This window comes from Carassius carassius, chromosome 8, assembly GCF_963082965.1.
Source record: "Carassius carassius chromosome 8, fCarCar2.1, whole genome shotgun sequence".
Taxonomy (NCBI): Eukaryota; Metazoa; Chordata; class Actinopteri; order Cypriniformes; family Cyprinidae; genus Carassius; species Carassius carassius.
This window is the reverse complement of record NC_081762.1, coordinates 13,121,997-13,136,970: the sequence shown is the minus strand read 5'-3', so window position 1 is coordinate 13,136,970 and position 14,974 is coordinate 13,121,997. Positions and strand designations below refer to the sequence as shown.

General features: G+C 37.4%; 1 protein-coding gene across 2 annotated transcripts in view; it reads right to left on the bottom strand.

The window, feature by feature from the left end:
• The window catches only part of trps1 (trichorhinophalangeal syndrome I), a 108,052-nt gene that overhangs the window by 57,048 nt on the left and 36,030 nt on the right, over nt 1-14,974 (bottom strand). For both annotated transcript variants that reach the window (XM_059556239.1, XM_059556240.1), the window contains exon 5: nt 9,356-9,995. In XM_059556239.1, the coding sequence (XP_059412222.1) occupies nt 9,356-9,995 (640 nt within the window). The remainder of the gene's footprint in view (nt 1-9,355; nt 9,996-14,974) is intronic.

Genomic DNA, 14,974 nt, shown 5'->3' with positions numbered 1-14,974 from the left:
TGAACTTCTATTTGACTGTTATACATCCAAACTGCTATTTATTGCCACTTTGTCATTTTAATTATCAAAAACAAAATATTCAATTTTGTCCAATTTGTGCAAATTTTAGGAAATATAGGTTTACAAATGACTACAAATTTTGGTCCCAAATTAGCTATAGTCCCTACAGAGTAACAAATAGCCTTAGGCTATATTTGCATAACCTTTTTAATGTATTTTTTTGTGGTAACTCTCTACAATAGGATTTAATAGGTTTACACATGTTGCACAGGTTTACGCATTCAGAATATAGAATTAACCATTTTTGCATTAATTACTACTGTAGGTTAATTTATATAATTTATGTTTATTCAGATACCTTCATGTTTATAAAACCTAAAGCAAATATATATATAAACAATATATATATATATATAAATCTAAATCAATACATACTTTAAATATTGTCAGTTCATGATACCTAATTCATTAACTACTGTAATAAATTGAGAAGTGAAAAGTACTTTTTTTCCCCTTTTTTTTTTGACCTCCTTAGGTGCACGATCAGCACTTTTTAAAGGTTAAGTACCTAATTTCACTGACCATTTGTTGAAAAAGAAAAAAGATAATGGCCCTATTTTGTACCTTCTTCATGGAAAGTTTCCTATATGCCAGGTTGGTCTTAAGACTCTCCCTGTATCCTGTGGTGAGCACTCTAAAATGACAGACAGTGAACAAATTAAAAAAGAAAAGAAAGATGTTCTGGCTTCCTGCTCTGAAACTCACACAGCTGGAGGATCATGACAGGTCATGCAGGGCAGGTAGGGCTTCAACGACGACTCCTGGCCGAAGAGAAAGATTAGAGGGCCTAGTCATTTGTAAAATGTCATCAGTAATTACGGACTTATGATAATGATGATAAGCAGAAAAGATAATTTATCATTTGCCTTTTTTTTTTTTTTTTTTTTTTTCCTTGCAGCCCCACCCATCCCAATCATCCGCACCGGTGGGGTGGAACTACGTCTATGTAATATTCCTTCTCAGGACTGACTCCATACCATTACAAAGAGGATGGAGTAAAAGAAAAAGAAAAGGCTATAGAGAAGAAAATGAAACGCATTAAGAAAGAAATCCCAGAAACATACAGTGCGGCTTGTCAAAGCAGCTGTCACTAAATATAATTTGAGGCGAGCAAGCGAGCGGAAATGTAAACGATGGCAGACCTACTGAATTTCTTTTCAGGCCTGCCCAAAGTAGACGTACTGCTTATCTCAACCCTTTCTCCTTGCAATGACTCATTTACGCTGTGCTTGCATTTGCCCGTACTTCCAGGCCTGTGAACCTTTCGCAGTGAATTGAGTGCTATGGTTAAAGAACTTAAGGTGTATTTTCCACATAATAAATACACAAATGGGAAACACAGCACAGAGATTTCTCTTCACTAGATGGCTAGCTGCAGAAGAAACAGGTGTTTGCAACAGTAAAGAGTAGCAAGGGACGAGCAATACTGTGAAAATGCAATGCTAATCTAGTGCTGATTTATACAGGAATGGAGGAACCACAGCGGATCGGATGCAATTGTAAAGAACTAAACTTCCTCAATAACACACAAAATATGTGCAGTAGAGTTATCTTCGCTCTTCGCAAAAAAAAAAAAAAAAAAGGTGATTACATGTGATTAACTATAGTGAGTAAATTGTACACATTGATGCCAATTGTTTTGGAACCACAATGGTCAAATCAATGTTTTTGAACAACAGTTTTGAATGATTGAACAGACTGAATCCCTTAATAGACTGGATGATTCAATGACTCACTCACAGACAGACTCTTGTCGCCACCTACTGGCATAAAGATTCACAACACAGACAAGTGGATCAATACAAACATTGTAGATTCCCAGTACTGGAAACAATTCAAATAATAATAATGTAGGTAATAGTTTTTTTTTTAATTTGCAGCAAACACATTATTACTGATAGCTAAAGTAATTACTTTTAAATATTTTAAATAAATGTTAATAAAATAAATTTTTAAACCAATGTTACACTTACACTCCAGGTAACATACTTATTCCTTTCTAGTAAATCTAAAAATCTAACGATAAAATATTAAATAAAGTCCTGCTTAATGTAAATATGATCACACTTTGTCTAGTTTTACCGCATAATTTATGAAACACCTTAATACTCCAAAAAATATTTAAGTTGAAAAAAAAACCTTCCCCTTCTGTTCTCGTATTAAGAACCATCTTATAGAAACAAGAATGTTGTCCTGTGTACAGTATCCAAACAAGCCTTTTATCTAGATATGCAAAAAATATCCATGTGCAACATAAATATGTAAAACAGAATCTAATAGATCCTTAATGAAGAACATGCTTGTTGTAATCAAAGCATACTGCTCCTAAAATGTAATCGCTCTTTGATTCTCAGAAGGTAATCGTGCATTCAGGGACATGTGGACACAATGTGCTAGGCGAAATGAATTGCTAGTTCCTTCGGTTATGTGCAGGTGCAGGGAAACCTGACTGAGAGAAATGAATTGGTATTTTGGGGATCAGCAGGAGAAAATGACACCGGTTGCTTGGCTGTTCTCACCTGGAGTGTTGAAAACCTGAGGGGCTGAGACGGGCAGATTGGGCGACACTTCTTCACATTGAAGGGGCTGCCGCGTCAGCACGATACCCAGAGAGAAGCCTTACAGTGCAGAAACAGCGGAGAAAGGTGAGGGAGGGAGGCTCCCTGGGGAGAAACCATCTGTCTACAGAACGGTACAAAGCATCTCACCCTCCTCACCTGTGCCACCAACCCCTCCAATTTCTGCAACTCCATTTCATGGATACACCAAAACAGCCATTCATTTATAATATCCCACATTTAACCACACAACAGCTCCTCAAACACGCCAACAACTTCACAGAACAGGTTTGGTAAACCCTGCTTAATGAAGGGGATGTCTGGCCCTTGGGTTTTACAGCAGCTGTTGGATTTCATGTCATTGTGCACTTCCGCGCATCACCTGCCTGATGTGCATGCTGCATTCCACAAGGTAATCACACATTTGTTTGCTGCCAAGCGCAGCTGTTTTGTGTTTGTGCGTTTGTTTAGAGGCCTCTGGCTCCTCCCCCTTATCCTTTGCTCTTGAATCGCAACCGGATGAGAGTCTTCGAATGTATTTCTGAACCAGAGACGTTTCCTAAATCCCAAAGCCTGGCACCTGGATTCAGCAGACTAATAGGTAAGCCGTCTCTTCATTAGGTTGTAAAGTAAAGCTAATCAGAAGGTAACTAGAGGTAGGGAAAAGCATGTGAAAAAAATGGGGAAAGGAAGGGAGAAAACTGTGAATGTCACCTTCCTCAAAGACCCGATTAATCCGACACTCCACACAAATTAAACGGCAGATTGTATTCGTTAAGGAACAAAAAGGAGCTCCTGTCTCTTTGATGTGGGCCAGGCGGCACTGGACACTGGAATCCACAGTCAGTCTTGGTGTCAGATTGGGATCAAACGCGGTCAGACTCACATCTAAATAGGAATCTGGGATGGAAACAGTTCCAGGGAAGGTGACCACACATGAAGAGAAACAAAAGGAAATGGGTGAAAAAAAAACAAAAAAAACAGCCGAAAGCCAAACGTTTGGTTTCACATACAGGCTTTCTCTCGCATAATATGACACAGAGTTTTAAGACTTGGGTTATCACTTCATTTGTACAGTATATAATATAGCTTAGACTACATAAATGTGTGTGTAAAAACTCTATAAATTATTTTTATCTTCTTTTTAATAATTAAAAATATATAATAAATAATCTAAGGCAGTAGTAAAACAGCTACCAATTAAAATCAGTGATACATTTTTTGACTCCTAAGGTTTTAAAACAAAATCTAAAAATATTCAAATAAAACAAAAGGTAATGAAGGCTAGACCAATGCAAATCACATCAAACACTATTCTATTCTATAGATCTTCATGCAACACTAGCATCCAATGCTATTCAGTGCTATAATGATAGAGGATGAAGTCTGTAAAGTCTAAGTACAGCCCACTGAGAGCAAAGTTCAGTATAATCCTCAGGGTTGTGGCTGGAGGCTTAATTAGGTAATAACAATATGACTATATTTAGAGATACTGAAGGGCAAAAAGAGGCAACATAAAATGATAACCGCATGATTAGTCTTCACAAATGAAAAAACATATTTGTTTGCTCCAGGGGTTGACCAATGCCAGCACCAAGCACAGCGGGATATCAATCTGGGGCAATTAACGTGACCTGCAACTGGCAAGAGGTCAGCTGCAAAAAAAAGCGTCCCTTTTGAACACAACCCTAAACAATGATTGTGGGTCAGGGTGTAGCCACAATGCACCGGGGTGAGGGAGGGGGTTAATTGCTGATCGCTGGACAGGCTAGAGAAGGCGCCAGCAGGCAGATTCTGGGTAGCATACAGAAGAACATTGGACCAGGAGTAATGAGCTCTGACATGAGGCGACGCCGGTAACGGGCCAGCAGGCCGAATGCTGCCACAGGGGGAGAACGCCTCTCTATGGGTATGCGGCAAGACTAGAGGAAGCTGGAATTCAGAGTCAAGGGCAAACAGGCATTTTAGAAATAGGGAGGCATGCTGTTTTATCACAAAGTTAGACATCAGAAAAAAGGAGAGTACTAGAGACTGCTTAAAATACAATGACCTTTCTTAACATTAATGTACAGATGCATAAAGATTAGATATAGTGTTAATATTTAGAATTGAACAGTGCTTTGATATGCATTAAATACAATGGTTTCTATGTCTCACAATGGACAAAAATGATACAAAATTCTGCTCCACAAGAAAAGCTGGCATCCAGATTCCTTACCATTATTGCTCAATGAAGTATTTTGAGGGAAAATTATGTTTAAACATTAATGTCAAATATTCTTAAGGTTAGCCCAGCGTAGATTAAATCAATAACTATCAGATTTGGACACAAAACTGTAATAAAGTAAAAAATATATTAAAAAACATCTTTCATTTTCATTCTGATTTAAAGGCTCGTTTTGTTTGGCATGTTAAAAGCCAAGTCAAAAGTACATGCGTTACATAAAATAACCTCAAAACTGCGGCTTTAAAAAACTGAATTCCAACTTTATCCGATTCTATCTACTTTTACAAAGTTGTGGTAACTTAGTCATTAAGTGGTAGACTGGAAGAAGATGTTATCGTAGGCGATGCAGATTCTTTAATAATATTGTACAACTTTTTTAAATTGATGCAAACAACTAATATATGTTGGCCAAAGGCTAGAAATTAAAAGCAACTGTATGGAATATAATTTGAACTTTTAACTTTTGATCTAATTTGTGGCGGTGGGAAGACAACAACAAAAAGATGATAATGATGAATCAAAAATGTTTCATTGTTATGTGTTATTGTTAAGCCCAGACATCAAAATATATTTTTTTCTTCAGATTTTTTTCCCCCACACAAGACGACAGATGATGTTCATGTCACTAAATAGATATTAAATTATCAAAATTGCAACAAAAACCAAGAAGAGCATGAAAGAAACAAGCAGTTCTCCGGTTTCTTCAAAAAAAAAAGGCAGCTCCCAAGCCACACCCCTTCATCACCACGTCTCCGTCAGAGTTATCAATCTCCTCTCCGAGACCGAGTGCTGAAACAGGTCTGTGTGAGCCTTGGCTCCAGACTGGGTTCTTCGGGTTCTTTGGTAAGGAACCCCTCCCTGGCTGAGCCGGGTTTCATAATACGATAGATGACTCACACGCCAAGTCATGGTAACTCAAAAAATATTGTGACGGACTTCAGATCCCTTCTGAGTCCCATTAAGCCCTAGAAGTCCCAAAAAAATGTTCTGATTCAACATTTCCTGAGGGCTAAAGCAAGGCTTCCACCTCCACCCCGACGTTTTCATACACTCACTGACACGCCTAGCCTAATGACTTAACCACCGAGCGTACCACGCCCGGGTCTCTTCTCCTGCCAACCGTTTTCCAGAAACATCCAAGGAGGACGTACGGCTCGCAAACCCCATTCCCCTTCCTTTTCTTTTTTGGGCCAAAGCGTTGCATCAGTGATGCCTTTTGGACGGGAGATGCACAGGAAGGAACAATTCCCAGCAAGGGCCTCTTGTTACTCAGAGCTCCACTTAGTATGTAGGCAGACAAGGAGGCTAGTGAGCGGAAATTATGTCAGAAAATTGCGGGAGAGCCACTCCTTCTTCTCGCTGTCAGCCAACGTGAAGATCAAAGAGGAACGTGGAGCTTTAACATACACATAAATATACAGAACACATTGCCAAGCTGTTGAATCCACACCATCGCACGACCTTGGCTTTGGAGAAAGACATGTAACCGCAGCCCAATTCTGCTCCAAATGTCAGACAGTGAATACATTACATAAAAAAGCCTTTGTAGATCTCTTGTTTTTACTAGCTGTGCGTCTTTAAGCAGTCTCTGCCTGTCATTTTTCGCCTGCTCACCTTTAACAACTGCATGAAGAAATCCATGTTGCTACTCATATCATAGTGACACTAAAGACAATATATGTCCTGATTTTAATACACTCCTAACACATGTTTCTTTGCAGGCGAAGCCAGTGTGTCAGATTCACCATGTTATCCCATTGACGTGCCTGACAGAGACTGTGGCATATGGGAAGCCAGGTGGCACAAGCACAAATACATTGTTATAGATATAAGACAGTCGTTACGTACAGATTATTGTGTTATGTTTACTGTAACCAACAAGCATTTCACTTCTGAAACTGATGCAGATGGAAATTGACAGGAATTTTTAACCAGATTTGAATTTTCTGAATGCAATATTGATGCTTGAAAGGCTGCAGAAAGAATATGTAAACATTTGGAATCATTTGTGAATTAAATGTCACAGAGCCAGTGACTTTGACAGTGTCATGATACTTAGCATTTGTCATAAAGGGTTAAATGTGTAGAAGGGCAATTAAAATTCTTCATGCAAACTGAGTACTTGCATTGGAACTAAACATTACGATCACTGAATACTGAAATGTCAATGTAAATCAAGAGTGGATTTTCAACTTTTTAAACTTTAAGGCTGAAGTATAAATGTAAAAACAAAATTAATAAATAAAGATAAAGAGTTTCAAAAATAGATTTAAAAATTATTGCAATAAGATATTGCAATGATTTCACTCAATCTTGAAAACAATTAGATTTTTTTAAATGCTTCAAAAACTTAAAATAAATAAATAGCCAAAAAAGTATTTTACAGAGAGAATTTCTAATGGTGAAATTATTTATAAAGTTCAAATAAAGTCTGCACAATCAGACTAAAATAATTTTTCAAATTCATCACAAGAAAAGAAGACGACAAAACGCAAACAAACTCAGGACAAACACCTTACTAGAGTTTTTAAGTGGTATCAATATAGTGACGAAAGAGAAGTAACAAGAGCTCTTATGTGAGTATTTAACTGAAATAATCCACCAGGCCAGATTAGGCAGTGCACTGCTTCCTCACAAGGCCTGTATCGGTCATAACATCCATCACTGAGGTGTGCAGTGCAATCTGAATTCTGAGGATAAAGGACACAACGCCAGTTGACATTTGTTATTCATGAATCCAGGATCATGGGTAGAGGGTAGAGGTCTTGTTACCTTGTTTGTTTAAACACTCTTGTACTCCCCATTATATCTATAAATTGGATTTGAGTGTTTAGTCCATGACCCAAAAAGTATATTTTCCAGTTTTTTGTTTGTCTCCTAGCATTAAGGTCCACAATGACTCTGTTATTGTGTCTGCAGCTCTTTGGGAAACTACCTCAATTAGTTCGGCCAGGCTTTTGAGCTGCAGAGGGTCTCTGCACATGCTGACTTCATTAAAACCCAAGTAAGGGTGATTACACACACAGACATGCACGCGCACTCACACACACACACACCCCAGCTTGCCGCTCAGTATGATAGTCACGCAGAAGTAATTGATAGCTCTTCACTGTCATGGACACTGCTTCTCCATCTTAAGAGAAACCCTGGAAGATGTTCTCAGGTCAGGGCTCAAAGCAAGGATGGCAACGCAAGAGAATTTTAGAACTGGTCAGTGTTACCAAACTCCCTTTAAAGTGAGTCATGTCACTTAGCGTCTTAAAACGCATGCAAGTGCAGCTCAAATCTCTTGGAATGGGGAAACATCAAATTCTCTAAAACTGTTTACCAAGCTTTCGATAAAATGTCATATTTGAAATCACCAATGAAATCTGAAAACGATTGAATGACAGATTAGGGCTGTGCAATAAAATCACATTCGATTGTGATGGGCATCTCGTCAGTAAAGACGGTCCTGTGATAAGTAGTAAATCACCATCTCCTGCTTTCAGATTGAGCGTCATTTACTACAAAGAGTCGGAGTTCACTGACATGCTAGACGATATCACTTTCGAAATCTAATGTGATTAATCTGCGATTATGAACGAGATTAATTGCACAGCACTATCACAGATCTTGTTTATTTTGCTCAAATAGCATTAAAAAAAAGCTTATTTTTCATGCTAGACCAGCCAGTGTGCATGCACAGTCCTAGGCGCAGACCTCAGAAAGCTTACTGTAGCTATAGCAACAGTAAGCATTCTGAGGTTGCAAAGCGGCCATATTGAGTGTTGCATTTTTCCCCATTCAAACCAATACGAGTGACACGTCTTGGTCTCACAATCGTTGATCATGTACGTATATTCATTAAGTTATTTGCCATTGTTATTTAATCTGCTATATATATATATATATATATATATATATATATATATATATATATATATATATATATATATATATATATATACACACACACACACACACACACACACACATTTTGCTTTAATAAAACATTTGAATATTAAATATATATATTTATATTTTACATTCAAAAAAACAACTAGTTGTGCAATAATAATAATAATAATAATAATTATTATTATTATTATTGTTATTATATTTTAAATAGTTTATATTTAAATAAAATAGTATGTAAAATAATAACAACATTCGCCATCATTTATTATTATTATTATTAATATTAAGTAATTATTAATTATAATAATTACATTATATGATTACATAAATTGTATATTCAATTCTAATTATTATTGTAATATTTTATTTAAAAAAAATTTGACATGTAATAATGTACGTAATTGTTTGTTAGTTTGTGTAGTGAGGCAAGTGTAAATATTAGCAGAGCAAGTAAAAAAAAATAAAAAAATGACTATGCCAGCAGACATTAAATCCTTATTGTTCAGCTCGGTCACGTGGCTTAATAACTGGAAAGGATATTCATACATTTCTAAGAAGATTTAGAAAAAAAAATTCCAGACAGAGTGGACAGAAATAGACCATGACTTACCCGTAAGAGAGACTGCGACTCTTCCTTGGCACTCTTGCCCTCGGTAGAAGTTGGGTACTGCTGCCCAGCTTTCTCCACACCGCTCGTCGGCGTCCCTGACAGGTAGCCTTTAGCATCTGCACTAAGGTTGAAGATCAGTCCCGATGAGTCTCTAAGCATGGTCGCCCCCTTCTGCTGCTGCTGGTCTTTTACCCCAGCTGCCACAGCGTTCAGCAGACCCAGTGTGGCCTGGGGGAATGGGGCTGGGCTTCCTCTAAGGATCTCTCCTGCACGTTCTTTGGGTACCCACACCAGGCTCTGCACATGTTGCTCCCCACCTCTGACTGCACCACCAGTCACAGGGCCAAGTGCTTCAACCCAGCCTTTTTCCTTCTCATCCTGGGCCTCACTCTTTACACCCTCTGAGCCGGGAAGCGGCTCGGCTCTGCTGGCCTCTAGAGGCACCAGGCTATAGAGTTTCAGATCACCTTTGCTCTCCTCTTTGATGCGGAGGGTTGAAGGGGCAGGGCAGCCGTTGGCCGGAGCAGAGGCTGGATCCACAGAGTCCTGGCAGTGGGCGGAGTTGAAGTGGTCCAGCAGTGCTGTGGTGTCCGTGGCAGTGAAACTACAATGCCGACAACGGCAGCAGCCGTGAACTCTCCTGCACAAAGTATAAGAGATCATCAATCATCATTTTTATCATTCTTCATGGATCAAACATTCTTTTCATATACTGCCATGCTATTTGGCCCCTAGAGAGCCATCTGAGAGATAAAAACCTAATCCACATCCTGAGTGTGTGTACTTTCTCCTTATCTGACGTCTCTGCCCCCCTGAGCTTGGTCAGAATCTCTGTAATATTGTGTAATTACAGTTTAATCAGCTATTTTCGTCTGCATAATGCCTCTTTGTTCCGTTCTAAATACAGGAAACAAAGAGCTGCTCCAAACTCTCCGCAAAGGAAAGCTTGAATGTGACATTCTCTCCAGAAACACCAATGATTTTCTATAAGCTTGTACTTCCTGTTTGAAATCGACCACCGTCAAAGAAGTACGGGCGAGAGTACCCCACCCAAAAAACTATGTTTATTTTACATGCATCAGTAGACGTGCTTGGACAATGGCCATTCATTGATAGGTTTGCCTGTAAGTGCTAACTGTACCGCAATGGAGTATTTACACAGATTGAGAGGTTTCAAAAGCAAAAAAAGTCCTTTGCGTTTAATGTTCAAGGGCAAATTAAGTTATAAATATCATTTGCCAAGATCATCTGTAAATTAAATAACTATAACAAAAATAATTTAAAAAAACACGCTAACATGCTCATCAAGTATCAGGAATTCAAATGAAGTTGTATAGTTACACAACGGTTCCTCAATCTAAGCAGCATTTCAAAAGTACTGTTACTAAGTCCAGCAGAACTATAATATTTGGAAATGGAAAAACAGAGTGGTTATGCACTGCTTGATGCTTTGGCTTTTTTTATAATTATTATTATAATTATTATATAAAATCTGCCATTTAAGTTCATTAGTATTAACTTCTTATTTATAGAACCACTGCATAAAAGCACATTGTGCTCCTGTAATATTCCTTAAATACAAAAATAAGACTAGCCCAATAAAATAAAAATACAAATTACTTTAGACACAGGGTTAAAAGTATTCTGTGTATCTAGGATGATATGACCACCGGTTCAAAAGTTTGTGGAAAGTCTTTTTTTTTTTTTTTTTCTGCAGGTATACCTTAGATTGATCAAAAACAGCGAAGACAGTGAGGGTAAATATATTTATAATGTTTCAAAAGATTTATATTTTCAAATAAACGCTGTTCTTTCAAACTTTCTATTCATCATACAATCCTGACCAAAAAAAAAAAAAAAGATCTAACATTTTTTCCCCTCAAAAATAAACAAAACAACAGGTCACACACAAAATAGGATATTCAAAACTGAAAAATGTCAATTTTTACAAATCCAGAATTCTACATTAATGACTAAATCTAATAAATGTGGCATCTAGCAATTTTGCTCTTTCTTCTTATACTTTTTATCCATCCCAGTTTGACACAAAGTGTCTTTGGGAAACAAAGCGGTGTCTGGTTGTATCATAAATGCCCACTAGAGCCCTATCCTTCAAGCTGAATCTTAGTGTAAGATTTTCCTTACTGTGAAAAAGACAAAGAATAAAATTCAAGATCTGTTGCCCAGTAAACAGCCTCTCATGATCTGACACTGTATCGAACCAGGATGAACAAAAAGCAAGAGAAGAAGAAAGAGAGCAAAACCGCTAGATGCCATCTTTGTCCCTCCAGGCACCAAACGAGGGACAGAGTGGGAAAGTGCTTTTCATCATTGCTGCTGCCTGACTTTCCCAGCATGCAGTTCTGTAATTTGTTCCTCTTAGGTACACGAAGGCAGGAGCAGATCAAACATTGGTACATTAACATTAGTAATACTGTATATGTGACAAGTAAATGTTAATCTTTTAAACCTTCTATTTGAAAAATTCTGAAAACAAAGTATCGTGGTTACCACAAAAATATTAAGCAGTTTACAAAATTATTAACTTTTACCAAAATGTATAAGAAATATATCTTCCAAAATCAGCATATTAGAAATAGTTCTGAATGATCATGTGACAAAGACATTTAAAATGTATCTGCTAATAATTCAACTTTTGCCATATTAATAACAATATAATAATAAATTGCATTTTAAAACACATTTGCATTTGAATAATTGCATTTTAGAAATAGAAAAAAAAAAAAGAGTACTAATATTTGCTTTGTTTGTAAGTCTGCTGAATGATTTAATGGAAATATTTCTACTCAAAATTAATGTTAAGATACGAAAAAAGAAAATGTTAACAAAAAACAATCCCCCTTTTGTAACCACAGTGAATGTAACAATAATCTCAATGAAGTTCATTTAAACACTAAGTAAATAATTAAGTATACCTGATTTCTGTAAACATCTGTTAATGTCAATCACAAATACAGTGCATTACTACAGTAATTATGACAGTTTCCTCAAAATGAGTTTTAATTAAAGCGCTGACAGGTTGTCACATTTCCTGTGATGTTAAGAAAAACACATTATGGCCATTAACAAAATAAAGTGTTAATCCCAGCTGCATCTGCTTGATAATGAGGTACATGTAGCACCACTGAAACACTGCAGACTAGATCAGTACATTCAAGCTGAAATTCAAAAGTTGTCAATAGACAAAAAAAAAATTTTTTAATACGAACTGTAGAATTTTTTGGGGTTAAAAATGAAGAAAAAAAATTATATGATAATAATAATGTTCAAACGATCTTGCTTTACCCAGATTTACAACGGCAAGCTTAAAATAATTATTTATAATTTAAGCTGTCAAGTCAGATTTTGTGGAATATGTCAGTCTTGCGTCATTTGTCTTTGTGTAATTACGTCACACTGGGAGGTATGTTAATAGTTCTGACAACATGTAACTGTAACTAATGAGCAACTTATAATACAATGGATCATTCAAAAAGGCAACCATCTGAGGAATCATTTGTTGTTAAAAAAAAAAAAAAAAAAAAACACTTTTACACGCAAAAAGAAAAGTGACCGAGCCTGTAACATCAGACTGGCATTTCAGAGACGGTGACAACATCATGGCGATGGTGAGAAGACTTCAAATGATTTAAATCAGCCTAGACATGGCCTTTTCTTGCTGACTTTTTTCCCTTGATTCCCAACTTTATTAAGCAGGCTACTTCATTTGACTTAGTCACAAGAAACAGTAGCAAGGAATTTGTCTTTCACCCCTCTCAGACTGAAGCAGTGCAGTAATCACTGTATAAGGGCTCAGCATTCCCCTGCACGGTCAGCAAAAATCATGTCATCTTTCAAAACTGTATGAGCATAAGTACACTATCATTTTCTGAATGCTTTCAATTTAGTTGCAAACAGGTTATAGATTAACTTTTTTTCCAGTTTCAATTTGCAAAGCATCAAAACAACATCATCGATTTAGTGGGGAAATACTTGAAAACATGAAAACATGGATGAGAACCTATATCGATGTCAATAACAGCACTGAGTGGCAGTAATTTGCGCTTGTGAAAATAAAGCCCTTTAGCTATGCACCAGCACACCCACTCAATAGTACCATTTTACAGGACACGGAGCAGAGCAGAAGCGTTAGCGTCACTGTCCCCATGACATTACACAGGAAATGGAAAAATAGGTACAGAGCGGGCTGCTACTTACCTGAAAAAGTGACAGAAAAACTGCTTGGAGAAAAATCACAGCGGGGGTTAAAGTGCGAGCTCATCCGCTCATTCGGTCTCAAAAAGGAAACAATGAGCTCTCATTACTAAAAAAAAAACTAAAACAAAAGGAGATGTGAAGACTTATTCAGAGGACTGTTGCTCCTTAGAAATAAACAAATGCACTTTCACAGTAAAATTCACGCACGGATTATGAATGCATTGAATGATTTCAAATTTATCAGTGTCCTTCCACACTCAAAAATGGATATTATGCTGTAATGGCAGGAGAAAATATATCATTTCTGGTTTAAGTCTAATTAGTGTCATGTAAACAAGCTACAACACATTAACATGCCAACCATGTGACCAAAAATGATCCAGGTGGAAATATGTCAAATTTGATTGGCTGAAATATCAATTTTAGACTTTATTTTGACTGGTGTAATTAATCACCTGAGAACATGCTAACCTAAACAGCATACCAAGTTTAATTACCCAAATTTAAATTAAAACTTTCATTTCAGTTTTCAGCTAAAATTCACTTCAGAATATCACTATATCAGATGTTTAATTCTGTAAAGGTGAAGTGAGTAACTTTTGTAAAAATGTACATTTGGGGTGGGACCTTTTATCAAAGCAATGCATCAAAATATGTGCAGACATTACACACTTCACCTTTCTAAGTGACTCCCACAATCAGTTGACACAAAGTTTGCAACCAGCATGTCCAAAATCCAATATAGTGTTCTTGCCATTTCAGCTCCTGCACGTAAAAGGTCTCCCTTTCCCGAACTGGAGGGCAGCGAGATATATTGAGTGTGCACTGGATCGGGTGGGCACGAGGTGTGGGAGGCTACGGCATCAATATCAGGTTTACGTTCGTGGTGGGTGGGTTGCTGTTTGGAGACTAGAGGGTAGGATTCTGCTCATAAATCTACACTATAGCAAAGTATTCAGGAGAGACGTATACTGGAAATATTATGTATCAGTGATTCCTCGGACCACACAATCGTTCGCATGCACACACAGAGGTCACCGAACGATTCCACACAATGAAACCGGATACCATGACACAGATGTTCATACAATAACACAGAAGACACAATGCTGAAAACATGCATGCAGTAGCCACACATTAAAATCTAGTGTACTTCAAATGTATACAATATTCTCATGCTGCCCGTAAGCTTGGTGAGAAAGTAGTATATGAGGGGAAAACTAGTTTAAAAACTAAATCTGACATGCACATTTTCGATCACACACACACATACACACACACACACACTGTTTGGTCTGAGCTGAGAAGCAGGAGCTCTCCAGGGAGGTCATACAGGTCTGATTTCGGCTCTCTCCTCGCCGGGTTCCAGGCTGTGGGCTCTGAATACAAACAGCGCCTTAT